The 19,116-nt window shown below is 36.7% G+C and overlaps 1 protein-coding gene across 25 annotated transcripts in view; it reads left to right on the top strand.

The window, feature by feature from the left end:
* The window catches only part of DMD (dystrophin), a 1,198,278-nt gene that overhangs the window by 891,444 nt on the left and 287,718 nt on the right, over positions 1 to 19,116 (top strand). For 24 of the 25 annotated variants that reach the window (XM_030020819.2, XM_030020811.2, XM_030020812.2 and 21 more), the window contains one exon: positions 14,625 to 14,836. In XM_030020819.2, the coding sequence (XP_029876679.1) occupies positions 14,625 to 14,836 (212 nt within the window). Of the gene's footprint in view, positions 1 to 7,390; positions 7,395 to 7,658; positions 7,662 to 14,624; positions 14,837 to 19,116 lie in introns of those variants that run through there. The other variant, XM_041124707.1, reaches the window with a different exon arrangement.

Consider the following 19,116-nt stretch of genomic DNA (forward strand, 5'->3'; position numbering starts at 1 on the left):
TGGCCAGTGTTTCAAGGCAGTATTGTGTTAGAAATAGTAGCTTGCACAGAACATTGTAAATGTGACTAGAAGCAGACATGTAAACAGTAAAAATATCCATTTTATTTTATTCTTAGCCATGATGATACAAACAGAAGAGCTATGCTAGCTGTGTTGCGACTAATTAGTCAAAATGAAAATAAATGGAAATAACAAAAAAGGAATTGTTCAGAAATGGATTTTTCAAAATGTGATCAAATTACTCGTCCACTGACATTTCATCCAGAGTTTGATGGGCAACGTTTAATGTCCACAGTTATTTTAAAAACTGTGTCAGAACAGTATATATTCATTTATGCCAGACCATAATTTTCTGTAGTAATTACAGAGCAAACAGGAAACAAAGGTCCTGCTCTGCAGAGATTACAAGCTAAATTTAGATGCCACATAATCAGTGATATCAGGCAAATGCAGATTTTGGTGTACATTGTGTCCCATCTCTTTTTCTAAAATGAATGCAATACACAAAGAACATATATTGGAACCTGCAGTTGTTCTCAGACAATCTAGTTAAGCACCCTGGAGTACGTTTGGCCTACGGATTTTACTTTGGCGATCCTCAATATAAATTTATCGTGGTTTTAGTTTTGCTTGAGTTGGGAATAAACCAATAACAAAAAGATTGTTTTGCACAGCCCCAAAGCTCCTTTGCAAGTCCAACCTGAGTAAATAGCGGCTTAGCCTGTGTGAGAAAGGTCCTAAGACTTCGGTGGGTGGTTGCACCAGCTGGTGGTTCATTTTGTTACGTATACCAAATCATCATTATGGTGACTTATGAAATACTGTAGATAACTTAAAGAATTTAATTTTATTGCTGTTTTCAGGACCATAAGCATATGAAAATTGTGGCTCTGAGGCTTTTCAACCTGTGTTTAGTGGATAGCAATGCTCACAGGATTGTGTCATCCTTTATTACGCCAAAAAGGGATGGAAGAGGAAATAGCGTAAAAGTTCTGGAGATTAGCTGCTCATATTTCATCTTTCTTATCAGCAGGCCTATTGCATGATAGGTGAGAAATTGACCCATCAGAGAGTGATCTGGAAAATCCCTAACTGAGTAACAGCAAAGGAGAGTAGATGTTGAGCAGTCCGATGTATGGTGAGAAAATGGTGGCATCTGCGCTTGGTGGGACTTAGAACCTGAAACGGAATATTTAGAAAAGTTTTCATTTCATTATATTTTAATTGGATGGGAACCTGCATACAGCAGAGGAAACGCCTATGCCATGGAAGTTTTTCTGGGAAGTGTCAGACTGTGTTTATGTCTGCTTTATCTTCTTAAGTGTAGAAATGAGTGCAGTTTTCCAGATGAAGAGATGTAATAATTTTGCAGAATATTCATTACATTTCCAGTATTATTATTCTCTTTGAATTTTTACGCTTTTGACACTTGGCTTTCTTCACTGCAGCATTATATTAGGATGGCAACAGTAATGGTTTAATTTGTTCGTTGGATACCTTTTCTTTGCTCCAGTTTATGTGTTTTCGTGCAAGCAGGTTGTTGAGCTATGTAGTAAAATTATAGTAGAATAGAATAGAATTGAATTGAATAGAATAGAGTAGAATATTTCAGTTGGAAGGGACCTAGAAGGATCATCTAGTCCAACTGCCTGACCAGTTCAGGGCTGACCAGAAATTAAAGTATGTTATTAAGGGCATTGTCCAAATGCCTCTTAAACACTGACAGGCTTGGGGAATCGATCACCTCTCTAGGAAGCCTGTTCCAGTGTTTGACCACCCTCTGGGTAAAGAAATGCTTCCTAATGTCCAGTCTAAACCCATGTAGTGTGTTCGATTCAAAATTTGCTGAGTTTCAGCCATATCAGAATAGTGACTATGAGATGTATTGTTTTGTCTAAAGTTGATTAAGTTTAGTCCATTTAGTGTCTCATGAATGTTATGATCTGTGTTGGAGTACCAAAGAGAACATGAACAAAGAAGGACAGATGTCTGATTAAAACTAAACAAAACACCCCAAAACAAACTAAACCCCTTCTCAAACCAAATCCGCAGTAAATGGCAAGTTACTATGTCTGTCCTTTTCTCAAGATTGGTGTAACTGGCACATTATACATTTTTTTTCTTTTATTAGTCAGCTAAAATATTGGACTAAGATGACAGATATGGTATGTTGAGGGTTTTTTAAATTTATTTATCTATTTGGTTATTAAGAAACAAATACATGTGTATGTCATGCCAGGCTCCATAGCTAGGGACCCAGTTCATGTGACCTTGAGAACTAGTCCTGTAAATTAAAAAGAGGTGAAAAAAATGTTACTTTTTTTTTTTTTCTTACATGCCCCTATGCTTGTAGAGCTGTGCTCCTTTAATAGTTCAAGTACCAGCATTTTTATGATAGGCCCTTCATTTTCTAATCAGTGCTTAGTTTAAAAAGAAAAAAAAAGAGAGCAGTATAGCTACACAGGGAATGCTGAAAACCTTTGAATGTTTTGGAAATTTCAGAAGAAACATTTTTTCTGCAATGTATGTTACTTCCTTAGTTGACTCTATATTTACTTTGAAGTGTATAACGTCATTTTAAGTGTGAAATTTAACTATTTCTTTGCTTTTTATTTCAACAAAGTCCCAATACTACTTGGCCAAATAAGTGGAGAGTACTCATTAAAAGAAGAAAAAAAAAAAAAAGAAAATTTGTAACAACCTCTTCACAAAAGAATCTCTGGGTCATTTTTCAGCCTACTTTTAAGTATTGCATTTCAAGCCATTAAGAGTTTCAAGTGTTGGGAAGCTAAGATTGTCTTTCTTTGCATTAAAAAAAATGGATTAACCAATAACAGACTGATAGCATCTTCTGGAGCATGTAGAAAATAGGTGCAAAAGTGAGAGGGAAGACAGAATAGGGTGTAAGATGTGTGGAAATGTCAGTCTGAAGTAGAAGCAAGAGCCCCGAGGAATTAACCTACCTTTGGAAATACTTAGTTCAATATTAATGTAATTTTTCTAAAAGACTGTAATTGTAAATCTAAAAGAAAAAGGTTGTTTTTGTCTTGGCCAGAAATACAGTCTTTAATTTACAGTCTTGTGATACCTGATGCTTTTCTCATTTCAGGAAGATTATTGTGAGAGAAGTAATTATTTTACCCAAATCACCAGTACAATACATAATCTGTTGTGTAAATGTTACTTTCTTTTGACTCTATAAGCTTCTGTCTGTGCTGGAATTTCTAGTCAGCTCTCCTTGAAAAAATACCATGGAGGCAGCTGTATATCTGGTATTTCACTGCATTATTTATTGAGTACTATGTCCAGCTCTGGGGTCCCCAGTACAAGAAAGAGATGGACCTGTAAAGCAGGTCCAGAGGATGGCCATGGGGGCTGGAACACCTCTCCAATGAAGACAGGCTGAGTGAGTTGGGGTTGTTCAGTGTGGAGAAGAGAAGGCTCCGGGGAGACTTTATTGCAGCCTTCCAGTACTTAAAGGGGGCTTATAAAAAAGATGGAGAGAGACTTTACCAAGGCTTGTAGTGACAGGACAAGGGGCAACGGTTTTAAACTGCAAGATGGTAGATTTAGATTAGGTATAAAAAAGAAACTCTTCACAATGAGGTTGGGAAGGCACTGGAACAGGTTGCCCACAGAAGTTGTGGATATCTCATCATCAGAGGTGTTCAAGGCCAGGTTGGACGGGGCTCTGAGGAACCTGATCTAGTGGAAGGTGTCCCTGCCCATGGCAGGAGGGGTTGGACTAGGTGATCTTTAAAGGTCCCTTCCAACCCAAGTCATTCTATGATTCTGTGATTATGAAATTGGTAACTTGCAAATAAAACAAATTTATACAGTCTTCTATTTCTGTTGTGAAATAACAAATTCATTAAGTTAACTCACTTCAGATACAAAATGCCCAACATTTATGCTTAAAGTTGAATATAGAAATATTTGAAAAAGAAACACTCTTACTTCTTTGCTTTGAAATCAATTCTTGCTCGTTTGGAAGCTTTCTTTGCTTTCAAAGGCAAAAATAAAAGTCAAAGCTATGATGTTGTGATTTGGCCCACTATTTTTTTCTGATGCGTGCGTGGCGCTTTTTGGTCCATCCACTGAGCTAAGCTCAGTATTGTTGCCAGCACCCCACTTTCCGTGACTGTTGCGTAGGTGAGTGAATGGAGCTCTAGAGCCGTCTCCCAGCTGACCTCCGGTGAGAGGCACATGCCGTGGAGGTACAGCAGTCGAACCAGTGTGCGGGTTTGGCTTTGTCAGAAGCAGCACAGCAAAAGATTCATGATAGTCTGTGCTCGTCATTCCCAGTCATGGAATACTGTAGAGAAGAGCTGTAGCCCAGCAGGCGGTCTCAGAGTTAAGACCAACAAATGGGAGCCGCTGTGTTGCGTACTGACCATTGCACAAAGTGTGCCAGTTTACCCTTGCTGATATGGCTTAATTAGTAAGTATTACAGTGGTAAGGATTTGGACCTTGAGAGTTATAGAAAACAAAAGCTCAGATGATGTTATTCTGACAGCTCATATAACATTTAATGTCAAATAACAGAAGGAAGAGATTTGCTTTTCATCCATTTTAAAATGAATCAAAGCCAGCTGCAGTCTTTGAATTTTGAATTTTGGATTTATGGCTTTTGTGGGGAGTGGAGGTTCTCCTGAGGAAATTACTTTGCTTCTTGAAGAAGAAAATAGAAATATAAACAGTATGCAAAACTTTGCTTCAGTAACTTGGAGGCTGATATTCACACATTTGCAGAATTCCTAAGTGCATTTTAATTTTCTAGGTATTTTGGTACTCTAAGGTTTCCCACAGTCTTGCCCGTACAGTTAGAGCTGGATCTATTAAATCAAAACCAAAACAAATCAGTGTTCAGATTAACAAATGCAGATATATTTGAAAAGCAAGTCTCAGCCTAAACTCAGTAGGAGTTAGGAGGCTGAAAACATTAAAAATATACGATGTAAATATGAATGTATGATGGCAACAAAAAGTTATGTGGTACTAAGAATTCCGAAATTCATTGCCTGCATGCTTCATTAGGTAGGTAATGAATTTCATACATTTCAGGACTTAAACTGCCAGACCTACCATTATGGTTTTGCATCAGTAAGTATGGAAGTCTATGAAAGCGTTGTTATATGAAAGCCGATGTACTTTAATAATGCTAATAGCATTCTTGTTTATATTCAGAGAAAGTAGAATATCATTTCACTAATGTCCCATTTTTAAATACAGGCACAGACAAGTCGTATTTCTTCTGCAAAAAGGTTTTCTTAAGTATTTTGTAGGTAGGTTGATTATTACAAATGCTGTCACCCATGAACAGAAATTGGATTCATAATTATAAATTATTTTCCCTCTAATAGCTTAAGTAACCAAAATCCTAGAAAAAATATTAATGGACATTTGGGCAAAGATAAATAGTAAACTACCATGTCACTTCTAATTAAAAATTACATTCCTAAGAAAAGACAGAAATTAATGACATTTTCCTATTAAGTTCTTCAAAAACTTTTCTATAAATTTACAACTGAAATGATTGGATTACTTACATATTCACTCATCCAGTTAATCATATTAGTCATAATCCTCTGGCTTCAGTTTGGGTACCTTCCATCAGTCTAAATATCATTTCTAAATCTAATGTAAGTCTTCATAATTATGTGACGAATATTTAAGAAAGTAGCTAAATTCAATAATGTGGTAGCTATTTTCTACATACAACAAAGGAAATTGAATAAAACATTTTGAAAGATGATTAAATCATTCCAGCAAGGGAACCCTCTGTTTTTTCAGTTAGTACAATGTTACTAAAAAGTTATTTTTTTATATCACCCAAATATGGGTGTCTCTGCAGAAGAAAATAATTTAGTTAACTTCTGGTGGCTCGTCCATATGCGTCCTGCTCCTGGGGTCAGGGAAGAATCACTACTGACTCTGCATCTTGCCTGAGCAGTGGGACTGATGGTGATGGTCCATTTCTCCGTAAATGTCCTGCTCTACTTCTTCAGGCTCTGATGGCAAGAGAGAGGTATCAGAAGTTCATTCCCTAGTCTGTCTATCCATCTCCGTAGTCAATACTTGTGTGTATATGCATATACATATTTTCATTTGTTTCTGTAGGTTTCTAGCAAAACTACACTTAGGTTTTTTACCTATTTCGTGCTAAATCCTGAAGAATCTTACTTCTCTTTAGGGTGTTTTTCTCACATCAAAATTTTACAGGTTGTGTAACATTTTAAAATGCAAGGCAAATGCTCTTGCACATCATGCATACCATGATCTGCGTCCTTTTTCATTTAGTGAAAAGATGATCTTGAAAACTTCATTTGAGAGGTGATAAATGTTATATACATAAATACTTTTATAAAACTTGACAAACTAGTGAACGCTTTCAGAGGGACCTGTTTTCCAAATAATAAGCTCTTGCATGCCCTTCTCAGTGCTCAGTCATGGAAGTTGCTTTTTGCTTGTTATAAGAAACTGATTTCTTTAGATGTGCTACCAGCTTAGTCTGGTCTCTAACTCCCACTCCGTATAGCAAGGCGTAAAGCATGCTTCACAGTGCTGAAGAATTATTCACTTGGTGCTTAGCGGAAACCACTTGACAGTTTTCAGTTCATGCTGTTTGATCTGACACTTCCAAAGGAACAGAGTGACCTTCATTAGTTTGATCATATGGAAGTGATTTTTAGATAAAAGAAAAATAGGCTTACCCTAGTGAAGCAAAACCAAATCAAATCATAGAGTTGCAATAGTTGGAAATAATTACCCCCCAAAAGTATCAAACTACAAAATGAGATTATGAGTGTGCGTGTTTAAAAAAAAAACCCACATCTAAATCTGTTGAAATCTCTCTTATTGCCTATCTTTCTTAGCCTCTGGGAAGCCAAGGAAGGTAACATTCTTCCTCCCAGGGCTTTCATGCCTTGACAGGTCTTTCAGGTACATTTTCATTGCTCTTCATCACCCCAGAAAGACAACTGAAGGCTCTGAGCAGTAATTCTTCCTGCTTTCCCTTGTAATACCTTTTATCTGTTCTTAGAAACTAGAATATAGCACAATAGTATAAAGGATTACAGTTCCTTCCTTCTTCCCAGGTATTATTCGTTCACTTGTTTATATGCAGCTTAATTTGTGTACATACTTTCTGTTTTGCCTAATTTTTTTTTAAGCCATAAGCTTTTTTAAAAATCTGTCGTTACACATTATGATACATATATGATAAGGAATAATCTTTCTATAAATACCTTAATAGATTAACGGTGCATAAAAGCCATATCTGACATCTTACTGGCATAAATGACAGACTTCACATTAAGCTAGATATCCTAAGTTGCCACTCCACCATTAATTTGGGGTTTATTGGCTAAATCCTCTCATTGCATTACTGACCGTCTAAGGGATGCATAAAATGTCTTAGATGACACATTATTAGTGTTTTTCCATATTTAGTTAAAGTGTTGCCATAATTTTCTAAGGTCATTGTTTAAGAAGTGCGACTTTTATAAGCCTCTGAAAAAGGTTGAGAGAAATACTGCTTTACAAGAAAAGATAAAGAAGGACAGATGAAGCATAAATTACTGAGTAGGCTGGCTCCAACTGTTCTCTACTGTGTACTCTGTCCTATCCAGCTCCACTCCATAATGATAGCCTACAGGCAGCAACTTAGTAGATGTTATAACTGTTCCTGTAACTCCTTAAGTACTTCAGCATTTAAAAAAGAAATGTTTTAAACTTATCCTCATTTGACTCTGCATCTACTACCCAAATGTTCTCCCTAGACTGATATCTCGCAGATTCACAATTGTTCCTAAGAACAGAGCCGGCATCCTTTTGTCAAGGGATGTTGTAAGATAGACTTTATTAAAGTGATTCCTCCTTGAAGAATAAGACTCAGGTCAGAACCTCCTGTTCGGGAAGGCAGCAGAAGAGAAGGTAGAGCACTTTCAGCAAGAAAAAATTCACAAATGGAGAACTTTAACTGAATCCTTTTCCTAGGGGAAAAAAAAAAAAAAGTTAATTTATGTTTATTTGCTTAGAACAATACAATAATGAAAAGCAAGGTAACCACAAGATAACACAAAGCTTAAGTGATGTTTTAACTGTGATTCCACTCATGTGGTTTACAGAAAACTGAGCCAAAATTGGAAAACATCAGAAAGCCTTGCATGTAGTGTGTGGTTGTTGTGCCTTCAGAATGGTCTTGTAGCCCTGTGAAAAACATCTCTTTTTCCTCATAATTTATTTAACCCTGTTATGTGGGAGATTATACTGTTTAGTGGAAGAAAGGGAAAAGTGTAAAAAAGGTGCAGTAACCTAGTACGTTTCTGTTTGAATCCGTATTTTCTAGTTTCTCCACCATGCCTCTCAGAAAACCTGCTCACTGTTTAGTAAGACACACTTAGAATTTTTAGGATTAGACAAACTAGTGTTCTATACAGCCACAAAAGTTTAATTAAGCTAAGTTTTATATGAAAAAATATATAGATTAGTTAAAAGCATATGAAGTAAGATGAAATACATAACGATTAGCTATTCAGGACTTTCAAAGAAAAGTATATCATGGGGCTGCAGCTTCAACAGAAATGAATCCAACCTGGTGGACTCTTCAAAGATGAATCTTAAAATGTGTACTTATCTTTGAAAACAACATTGTAAAGGACTTAAACTCTAGGGAGATGTAGGAGTAATTTTCAGGATAGCATATGATTGAAAAAAAATCTTGTATTGACAACTTTGAAGCTGTCGTAGTATGCTTCCAGGGCAACCAATGACAATGTTGGGCTTGGGCTGATTTTAACCTCTCCCTCCCAAAAACCTACAGTTTTTATGTTTTCAGCATTTTCTAATACTACAATCTCTAGGTACTCAGTTTAGCTCTGCGTACGACCGTGTCTTGCTGTCTTGTACTTGTGGTGCTGGCTGGTACATGCACTGTCGTATAAAGTGGTGTGCTTGCGGTCGTATGGATGTGCAAGACACATTCAGCCCAGGGCTGCATCCAGTTCTGTAGCAAGATTTTGTGAATGTGGTACAACGACCTCACCCACCAATTTCTTAGCCTGTTATATACCATTGACAACTGAAGTTGTTACAATTGGCAGAGAATGTAAAATGTTTTCTTCTTCACACTTTCATTCTGTTTACCAGTAACAGCCATTCTGTACAGCCATAGTGTTTAAAAGCTACTCAGTACCCTAAGAATGAAGATCTTGGTTACTTTTTTTTCTTTCAATGCATTGGGTGTTTCATATTGCTACAAAGGGGCGGGGGGGGACCCCTTAAGATTCAAGAGATTACGACAAAAATATGAAACTATTCATAAGACATTTTTCAGAATTGGCTAGATTTCAAGCTCAGTGTGTCTTTTCATCATGATCATTGTTGCAAGGTATAAGTAAATTGAAACACTCAAAGATGCATATAAAACGATTTTCATTTTTCGGCTAAGGAACATCAGTGCATCAGCAGCTTATTTTGGTAAAATGAATTATAACTGTCCCTAATTCTGCTGTTCTCCAGTTATATTCTGCAGCAGGTCAGATTGCATTAGTCCCTCTAGTCTTCAAATCTATGAACCTACAGTGAAAAAAATTACTTTTATAGGAAAATGTCAATATCTTGACAATAATGCTTTTGAAAAGCACACTCCTACAGAGCAAAATGGGTGCAGTTTAGGTAATTTGTTGGACAAGGAAAGTGGAGGTTTTTTACCTCACAAATTCTGTTGCTGTTCATTTACTTGTTCACTTTTTTTGGAGTGTGTACTGGATTCAATGGACTTGTCAAACTGGCATGCAATAATTGCTTTTTTCATCTTTGCATAGGCTAAATGTAACTTATAGTAACATGAACATTATTTCTTCTGTGACTGACAGCTTCTTCTCAGATTCCTTTTCTGTTGTTTCCACTGCTGTTATATTATAAACAGCAGAGAGTAAACTCTTTCCGTGAAGAGAGTTATATTTGTCTTATCAATGATAGGAACTCTTAATAGAGAAAAAAAGATTTATTTTTGTTTGTTGCTTCTCTATTATACCTAGAGTATGAAAATAACAGTTTAAAAATTTTTGTTAATAAACAGAACTGAACCTTAAGACAGCAGTCTCCTTCACTGAGATTATTCTTTCCTCAATGTACTAAATCGATGATAACCAGATTGAAAAATAGTTATCTTGTGTTTGATTGCTTTAAATGCAGTTTTCTGCTTTGTTATTGCTCCTAATAACTTACTAAATCTGTGGTCAGTTCAGCAGAATTTCCTTTGTCCATCGGAGTGATATAATGACTATTGAACAACTGGTGAATAGTAGTGATGAAAAAAAGAAATTGAATAGCAATCTTGAAATTACATACTGGTAGAATCTCACCATGCCCCTAAATCATTCATCTGAGAGAGTTCAGTGTTGAACTGGGAGCGGTTGGAGCCGTGCTGGGATACTTTCCAGTAAACAAGTGCAAAACTTGTGTAAGTGAAGTACAATGAGAACTTCTGCCTGGAGCACTGTGATTAGGAAATGGATGGGGTTTGGGTTTCACTTCAGGAAATAACCCGTTGTATATATTTTGTCTTTCTGATACACAGTTTAGATTTGTTACTTGTCAAATATATTTGTGCTTTTATATTCAAATAAAACTAGTTAATGGTCACATGGATTGACAAAATGATTTAAAATTATTTCTTTTCCTTAAGTCTATAAAGAAAATGTTGTCCTTTTTTTCCCAGATTGCCCCTTTGCAGATTGGCTGGTAAAGAAATTCTATACTGAATAATTAAGAATCCTTTTGAGATAATTTCAAATACTGATTATTACAATGAAGATATTGTGCTGTTGCCAAATTTGGAGGGATGGGGAAGGACGAAAATGGGATATAAAGGGGGAGTGCCACACTAAAAAAGAGATTAGGCTTTGAAATGGAGAAGGCACAGGACTTAGCTGTAATGAACAATGTAAACTGAGGTGCTTCAGAAACTACTTAACTATGGGGGGGAAAAGGTTTTTGTCTTCGTTACTAATTATTTAAAATTCTTGTGCTTCAGTGATATTAATAGTGCACATGGAGCCACATTTGTTCTGTCTGTCTAGGCGTTTTCAATGTATAGTCATCACAGTATGTAGGTGCAATGATGGATAAAAGATAAAGATCAGAGTCTGATCTCGGTAATACGCTATTATGATCCAGAGTGCAGTAAGGACAATTACATTACTTTTTCCTGCCAAAGCTTACTTTTTTTAGCCATATTAAATGTTCTTACTTAAATTTCAGGATATTTTGTAATCTTTGCAGTAGCTTTTTGTCTGGTTTTGTTTTATATATATATTTTTTTAATTTATTGAATATTACTTATTGAAGGCCTTAAATTCAAGGTAGGAAGTAGTGATCAATTTTTTTCTTTTGTTCTCCAAAACTTGGGCAAATCCTTCTCTGGAACAATTGCTTCACATGCCATTGATTCTTCTGTTTTTCTGGTTTGGAACTCTGTTTCTTATTTCTAGGCTTGTCTTCCTGGTTCCAGGTAAAGGGGATTGGACTTTGGAAGAAATTAATTTTCCCTATGCAGAATCCCGTATGTTCATTGTAACGTTAAGGATTTTTATAAAATCTTGACTGCAGAAAGAACCCTTCCAAGGCTATAGGCAGAGTGTTAGCCAGAAGGAACTTCATACTGAGATTCCTTATTGCTGTCTTATAGAACACTCTTAAATATTTTCATAAACCTATTCCTGTTAGTACCCAGTCAGAGAAGACCTTTTATACGTTCCAGTGCCCTTGCACAAAACCCCCATGATGTTCAGAATACTTGAAAAATTGTCTTCTACTGTCCGACAACATTATTTAATAGCAATTCTCTGACACTTCTCATCTGCAGTCAGTAACTCATTAGCAGCAGGTGAGGGGTTCGTGGGCTGCTGGGATCAGTTCTAACACAATATCCACTCAAATTGGATTTTCTGAACTTTTTTGTTTGCCATAAATCTATAAGTGGTGTTCACCTTTCCTTCTGTGGGAAACATCCCACTAGCACTAGAGTATCCACAGGAACAAAATACATCCTTAAGAGACATTGATTTACACTGTGGTTTTCAGTACATTTTGGAAGTGAATTCTCCTATTTTAAGCTTTAGAAGCGTGGGGTTTTTCGTTATTCAAAACCCAATCAATAGTCCGCATTCAAAATGCAGCATCATTTAGAAGATGTAAACTTACAGTAATGAAGGGATTTTTATGTTACCTTAAACTAAATAATGTCATAATTATAAAGGCCTCTCTAATAAATTATGTCTATATATTTTGGCTTATATAGTACCTCACTGTTTCGTATATTCTAGCTCAGAAAGGCCAGATTAATTATGTAGATGTCATGGTGTGTTTATCCCCAACTGAAGTACTTTTTTAAGGGGGTTTTCTCACTGGTTCAAGAAAACAACATTTTAGGTTTTTTTGGTTTAGATTACCTAGTAACTTCCTGAACTCTCCAATTCCAATCTGTAATAAAGCAAAACTATTATGCATGGGGGTTTTTAAGTGTCCCTATCAGAAGCTTTTCTTTTCCCTTTTTGAGGGAGATAACCCAAGTATTTTCACAAGTAAAGGTGTTTCATAGCTTTGGAGCTTGTGTATTCTTAGTCACTTGTGTAAGTGGGCTCCTGAGATGTCCTGAATACCGCTTTAATTATGCAGCCTCGTTTCCCCTCTTGGGTGGGAGAATTGGTCATCACGGAATCCCAGGACTGTGGTACGTGATGAAAAACTCAGTCTTGCTGAGAAAAGCACAGTCCCTAGAGAAGGACAGCTAATATGTCTTACTTAGATACAAACCTCATGAGACATTATGGAACAGATCCGTTGATAAATATTTTTATTTTTGTTGATAAGGAATAACAGAATTTCTTATTAAAAGCAGCGATTATGAAGAATTAATATAGTTGTAGACCTAGTTTTCTTTTGAAGCAGTTCTGCAACAGGGTTTTCATTCACCTCTTAAATCACACACACACACACACACGCTATTATACTTTTGTCAGCTATGTACCAAAATCTCCCGGTTGCCAGGAATCGAAAGATAGCACTGTGGAAAGTGTTTGGGCAGTCTTTGTCCCCTAGACCTGCAGCACAACCCTTGAGCCACATGTTGTAGCCATAGCACAGAGGTTTTAATTGAGCAGTTCAAGAACACTTCTGTTATTCACCCTTCCTGTAGACCACAATCTCTTCGTTGTTTCAAGTATACCCTAAAGCTTACATCAGAAATCCTCATCCAGATAGGGCACAGAAATAAGTTGCTGTTTTGTGACCTTCGTATACAGCTTTCTAAAATGAGAGGTTAGATTTGCTTCAGATTAAATTGAAGTATTTGGACCTTAGGCGATCCTCGCTTTGCTCTGCTTGTGCTTTGTGTTTTCCAGTTCTGTTTCTTCAGTTACTTTTCCATTTCCTTTGACTTGAACATGCTGCTATGTGTGCTCACTCACAGTTTTTCTCCCTAGGCTTGATCAGGGGATGCTGAAAGGTTTTCTTCTCTTTCTCTAAACCACAGCTGAGTCCGTGGAAAGATCTTTATCCCTTCTTCTGGAAGAAGGAGGAGCACTGATAGGTAGAAGTCTCCTTTCCATGCTGAAGCATTTCTCGTCCCTTTAATCTTTAGCCTGCACCATTCTGGAATCAACCCTGCAGTGAGAGATGCAATGTTGGAACTACCGTTCGATGATAATTTCAGTTGCTTTCTGAGTACTCTAGGAATCTCTGTTCCCCTCCCTAGAAGGCCTCAATGTAGTGAAGCAGTCTTCAAGAAGATATTGAGAATGTAGTTTGTGCTGACTAACCTCAGGGAATTAAAAAAAAAAAAAAATTAAAAATGCCTATTTCTTCATGCAGTGCACAGATTTTATTGTTTGTGGAGTTCTGGTTTTTTTGTTTGTTTGGGGTTTTTTTTTTGTCAAACTTCAACTTCTTAGATGACTAGGTCTCCTGATGTTTTTCTGCTACTATGGACAAGTCTGATGCTGGATTCTAGCCAATGCTTATCAGTGATTTTAGTGATTATTAAGTTCCCATAAATCACATTTCTTTCAAATAGTGGATAAAGCTAATAATTATGTTATAATTAACATGAGCATATGAGAAAGTTTTTTGGCCTTTGCAGTCTGCTATCATTTGCCTTAATGAAATAAGAAAGTATAGCCATTAATTATATCTTGCAGTAAATCTTTAACTAATATTACTCAACTCCCTAAAAGACTTATTCTTCAGAAAATATTAAACCCTGTGTTGGTTTGGTAAGAACGAAAGATTATTGCTGATGCTTTTTCTCAAATGTGATCCTGTTTCATAATGCATTTTGAGGCATGAACCTGGCATTTCTGGCTGCACATGCATCGAAACACATGCTGTGTACCATAGTGTCATACTGCGTGACCCAGAACAGTTTATCTGTTCTTCTTTGTGAAACGAACTTAGTTGCAATTCAGCTTAAAAGTACAAGAGCTCTCCAATATGGTCAGTTTTAGAAAGATTTAAATATTATTTTTTACTCCCTTAAAAAAAAAAAAAAAAAAAAAAAAAGAAAAAAGAAAAAGCTTTTAAGTGACTCGGCCTTTGTTTTTCCTTTGTGTTTCACCAGTTGAAAAGATACAGAGCCAGTGGGATGAAGTGCATGGACACCTCCAAAACCGGAGACAGCAGCTTCATGAGATGTTAAAGGATTCAACACAGTGGCTAGAAGCTAAACAAGAAGCTGATCAGGTTCTTGAACGAGCAAAAGCTAAGCTTGAGTCGTGGAAAGAAATTTCCTACACCGTGGAAGCTCTGAAAAAGCAGAACACTGAGCTTAAGGTCACTACTGACAATTAAAATATTTCCGCTTGAGTTAATTAGATTGTTAAAGAAAATGTCCTCATTGGACAGCGCACATTGAGAACAACCTCTTTATCCCTTATTTCCCACAAAAGAATTAGAAAGAAATTAACTTACAAAGTCTAAAATATATGTCACATAATCCTTGAATGAAATTGGTCTTATCAGTCATAGCAAATAGCTGGCTGATCTTACAGGAGGAATACCTATATTTTCAGCACAAGTATTTCTCATCTCTTCTGTACAACAGCCTCAGCTGCACTGGTACTGCAGAGTGGGAAATCCTCAGTACTGGTATGTCTGTCTGCACTGATAATGAAGCTGTATAGGTTGTCTGGAAGTAGTTAAGAAAAGGAAAAGGAACAAAAAACCCCATAACAAACTATATGGCAATATTTTGAAAACCAAGCATTTTAGATTTGCCACAAGATAATCTCACTGGGTTCAACCTTGGCAGGGTTATTAACTGCGAAAATACTGAAATGGCTGCTGTTGTGATTTTAGCACGCATGTTGCCACATTCTAGGTGCTAAAATGTGTACCTCAGTTAACTTATGTAGCTGAGCTATACCTCAAGTGGCAATGCAAATATGCCCTAACTGTTGCATCAGTTTTTAAGTTTCTTGTTACGGAATTAGTCATACTTTGGTGACATTCTTCATGAATAAATTTTGAGAACAGCTGTTTCAGATTAATATCTCATTTTCTGGTTGGGGAAAACCAAGATCGAAACCAACCAGTTGATCAGCCTCTTAAAGTGAGTCCTGCCTCCATGTTAATGGAACGTTACATTTTACTTATCTGGGAGAATAGTTACACAGACATTTTCTGATATGTTCTCCTCTCCTGCCCACCAGATTTTTATTTTTTTTAACTCCTACCACTCAGCTGTTTGGTTAAAGTTTGTGGACTTAGAACAGTCTTATTTGCACAGCGGAATGAAGTGCTGTGAAGAATAGTGGGGTGAGGTCCTCATCAGCTGGTTTTGCCACTAGAGAAAGTAGGTGTATAACTGTATGATTGGCCTTCAGCTATCTCCATCATCAGTTAGTTATTGCCTTTCTGGTATTTAGAAGTAGATACAAAATCTGTTGGGGTTTTTGGTTGCTTTTGGGTTTGGTGGGGGGGGGGTTTTGGTTTGGTTTTTTTTTTTTTTTTGCTTGCCTGTAAGAAGTATAAAAACATTCATCAGCCCATTGTTTTAGGGCTGAGGTGTGGTTAAGTTTTCTCATTTAAGATTATACTGTAAGGGTCATTGTTCAGGAAGGGTCGATTATGGTAAACAAGGGCAATCACTCACTAATGTATTGGACAGAGTTATAGATTATGTATACTACTGTCATTCAATGCAGAGGACTCCCATTTGTCACTGTCTTTCTGTAGAGATAGAGTTCTGGCTTCTGGCCAGCGTTTGGTTTAAAAAAAAAAAAGCTTCAACAAAGTCAATGTCCCTGCTCTGCAAAGACTCAATTAACAAAAAACCAGTTCTGTGCAAACACAGTCTTACGTCATTGTCTTGGAGTGTCTTATGTCTCAAACACAAATTACTTTAACTAGGAAAATAATTGAAAATATAGTTTTAGAAATGGGGTTTATGTCCACTTTTTTACAAGAATATATGAGGTTTAGATGAGGTTCATCTAAGAGTGGATGCTTTTTGAAAAAAACATGGGGGTTTTGGATCAACATTCTCCAAGGAGAGAAATAGGAATATGCCCTTCTCCTCCTCCATCCCCCAAGTCACAGAGAAAGTATGCTAGTATAGTTATTCATAGAATGTATAAACAGAGTTTTGAAAGGATACCTGCAGATTCTTTTCACTCCTTCTTTAAAAGAGATGAAGCACTTGGACTATTTGTATCTTCAGCCATTTCCATCCCAGTCTGGATTCAATGTGACGTGTTGTGTCAAGTTACAGACATTAGTCTATAATTATATTTTCAGTGTCACAGCTAGTCCATCTTAATTTGCTGTGCCCTCATGATGTTATGAACATCAACAAGCTCTACTGTTCCAGGGTTATTTACTTTAATTTGTTTGGTTTTGCCTAGCTTTTCTCCTTCAAGTCTGGAAGAAATTCACCTCTGTCTTGGGGGTGGGGGGGTGGTTCTTCTCTTTTTTCCTTCTTTTTTTTTCCTCTTTCTTTTGTGCCAGCCTTCCTAGAGGAATTATCTTTGTCTGCCAGTAATTCCTATTGTGTCAAATCCCTCATGAAAGCCTCTCAGATGTGACAGCATCAGCTGTTGTGTTCATGCTTGAGATAAGGGGTCATGAATTCTAAGGAAAATGGAAATCTTTTTTGAGTTTAGCAGCTTTATATTTCTTCTGTATGGTATTATCTAAACTGAAGGACCTAGAAATACATCAAGTCCTCAAAATAAATGCTTTCCAGGCTTCTGTGCCAAACACATATATTTTGTTGTTGTCCCCTGAATATTTAGAGTAAGTATGCTGTCTTTTGGCTTGCTGTTACACTGATGAAAATAAAGCTGTCATTTCTATTCATTTGTGTTGAGGGAAAGAGAGAGGTCGGTGTGAGTCTTAAATAAATTCTTCAGACATATTCATTTTGTCAGCTTTGTATCTCAACACAGCTTGGTGTGAGAAAGTAGTCACCAAGTGTTCTTCTGATACGTTTGTTAAACATTACAGGTCTGCCTACAGACAGCTGAGTCAGTGCAAAAGTTCCCCTCTGCTCTAAGTGAACTTTTAATCAGTGCTTGTGTTAATGCTTTTCTGTTAGTGCATCCTTACACAGAAGTAAATAGTAAGCTCAGCAATACCAGTCTTTTGATTATTTATTTTTTTACAATGCCAGCATAAAACAAAAATCTGTAACTGGCTTGTATTTGGTCAATGATGTTTTTAATAGAATTTGACACATTGGTTTCTGACTTTTACAAGAAAAGTAATGAGGTACCATGTAGCTGATAATTAAAAATACCATTCATTTGAATCAGAAATTAATGCAGAGCTAATTTGCTGACTATTAAAGCATTTTTTTTCATTCTAGTTTTTTTCAGTTTGATATTTAAGAACTAAATTCTAAGTACTGGGGTTAGGTACGGAGAATCAGAATATGGCACTCTGGCCAATGAGACTCTTTACCCATTAAAGCCCTGTTTGTTCTTGTTTATTAAGTGATGACTGCAGATGGTTAACTCAGCAGGCTGAAGGTTATAGGTGTATAAATAGTACACAGTCAGCTCCTTTCCGTCCCCAAGTCATCTGAACATAAGCTCTGAACTAGTCTCTTCTTAATACGATACTGAGCTTACGTTAAAAAAACCCCAAACCTGCTAGGATTGCCCTTTCACTCCTTAGCTCCTTGTTTTGGTAAGAGCTAGTGAGGCACCTCTTCTCCCTCTGTACCTTTTTAGCTGGGATGGCCAAAGTGAAGAGGAGGAAGGATGGAGACAAGGTTTCCTTCCTTTCCTTCACTGACCACCTATTTCTTGTTCATCTAAACAGGAAATTAAATAGCAGCCTGATTACATCCCCTGCTCTGTTGGGACTCAAGAGGCCAGGCAACCTTCCACTGGCATAGCCTGGGGGGTGAACTTTATGCCCTGGCTTTTTGGATAAGACTGAGGCTATCATCTTGCTTGCCTTCGTCATCTTCTTGCAGGGAGGTAACTTACTAGGTACTCTTTTGCTACTCCCTGTGTACCAATGTAGGATGACGTACACACTCAGCATTTTGTGGATTTTTGTAATTCCAGGGCTGACAGCGTACTGCTTGGATTTTAGTAAAACAGTTAACAATTAAGTTAATGTTATTTACTATGATGCAGACACTAAAACAGAATGCCTTGATAAAAAAAAAAAAAATTCTTTAAGTATATAAATAAACCATGCTATAGATATACAGAATAAGGACAGAAAGACAGCCTGATTTTCCAGATCTGTGATACATACACCTGCTCAGTGTGGGAATTTACATGCTTAGAATTGGATGATGCCGTACGTTCATATTGCTATATTTGAACTTCTGTGAGTCATTTATTTTGTTCCACTGGGCAATCCTGGGATAGAAGAAAGCCCAGCTGTAATTTCCTTACTTGTTTTTAATCAAGGATCCTTAATTACACAAACTTTCTTCCTACTAACATCAACTAGTGTCTTTTAATTAAAAATTAAAAATAAATTTTTACCTAAGTAACATGATAAATGCATAGCCTTAATACTTTAATGCTTTTAATAAACTCAGCAAATTCCAGTGATGACAGAGACAAAACAAAGAGAATGCTTTTAAAAAT

The sequence above is a fragment of the Aquila chrysaetos genome, chromosome 7 (genome assembly GCF_900496995.4).
Source record: "Aquila chrysaetos chrysaetos chromosome 7, bAquChr1.4, whole genome shotgun sequence".
NCBI classification, from domain to species: Eukaryota; Metazoa; Chordata; class Aves; order Accipitriformes; family Accipitridae; genus Aquila; species Aquila chrysaetos.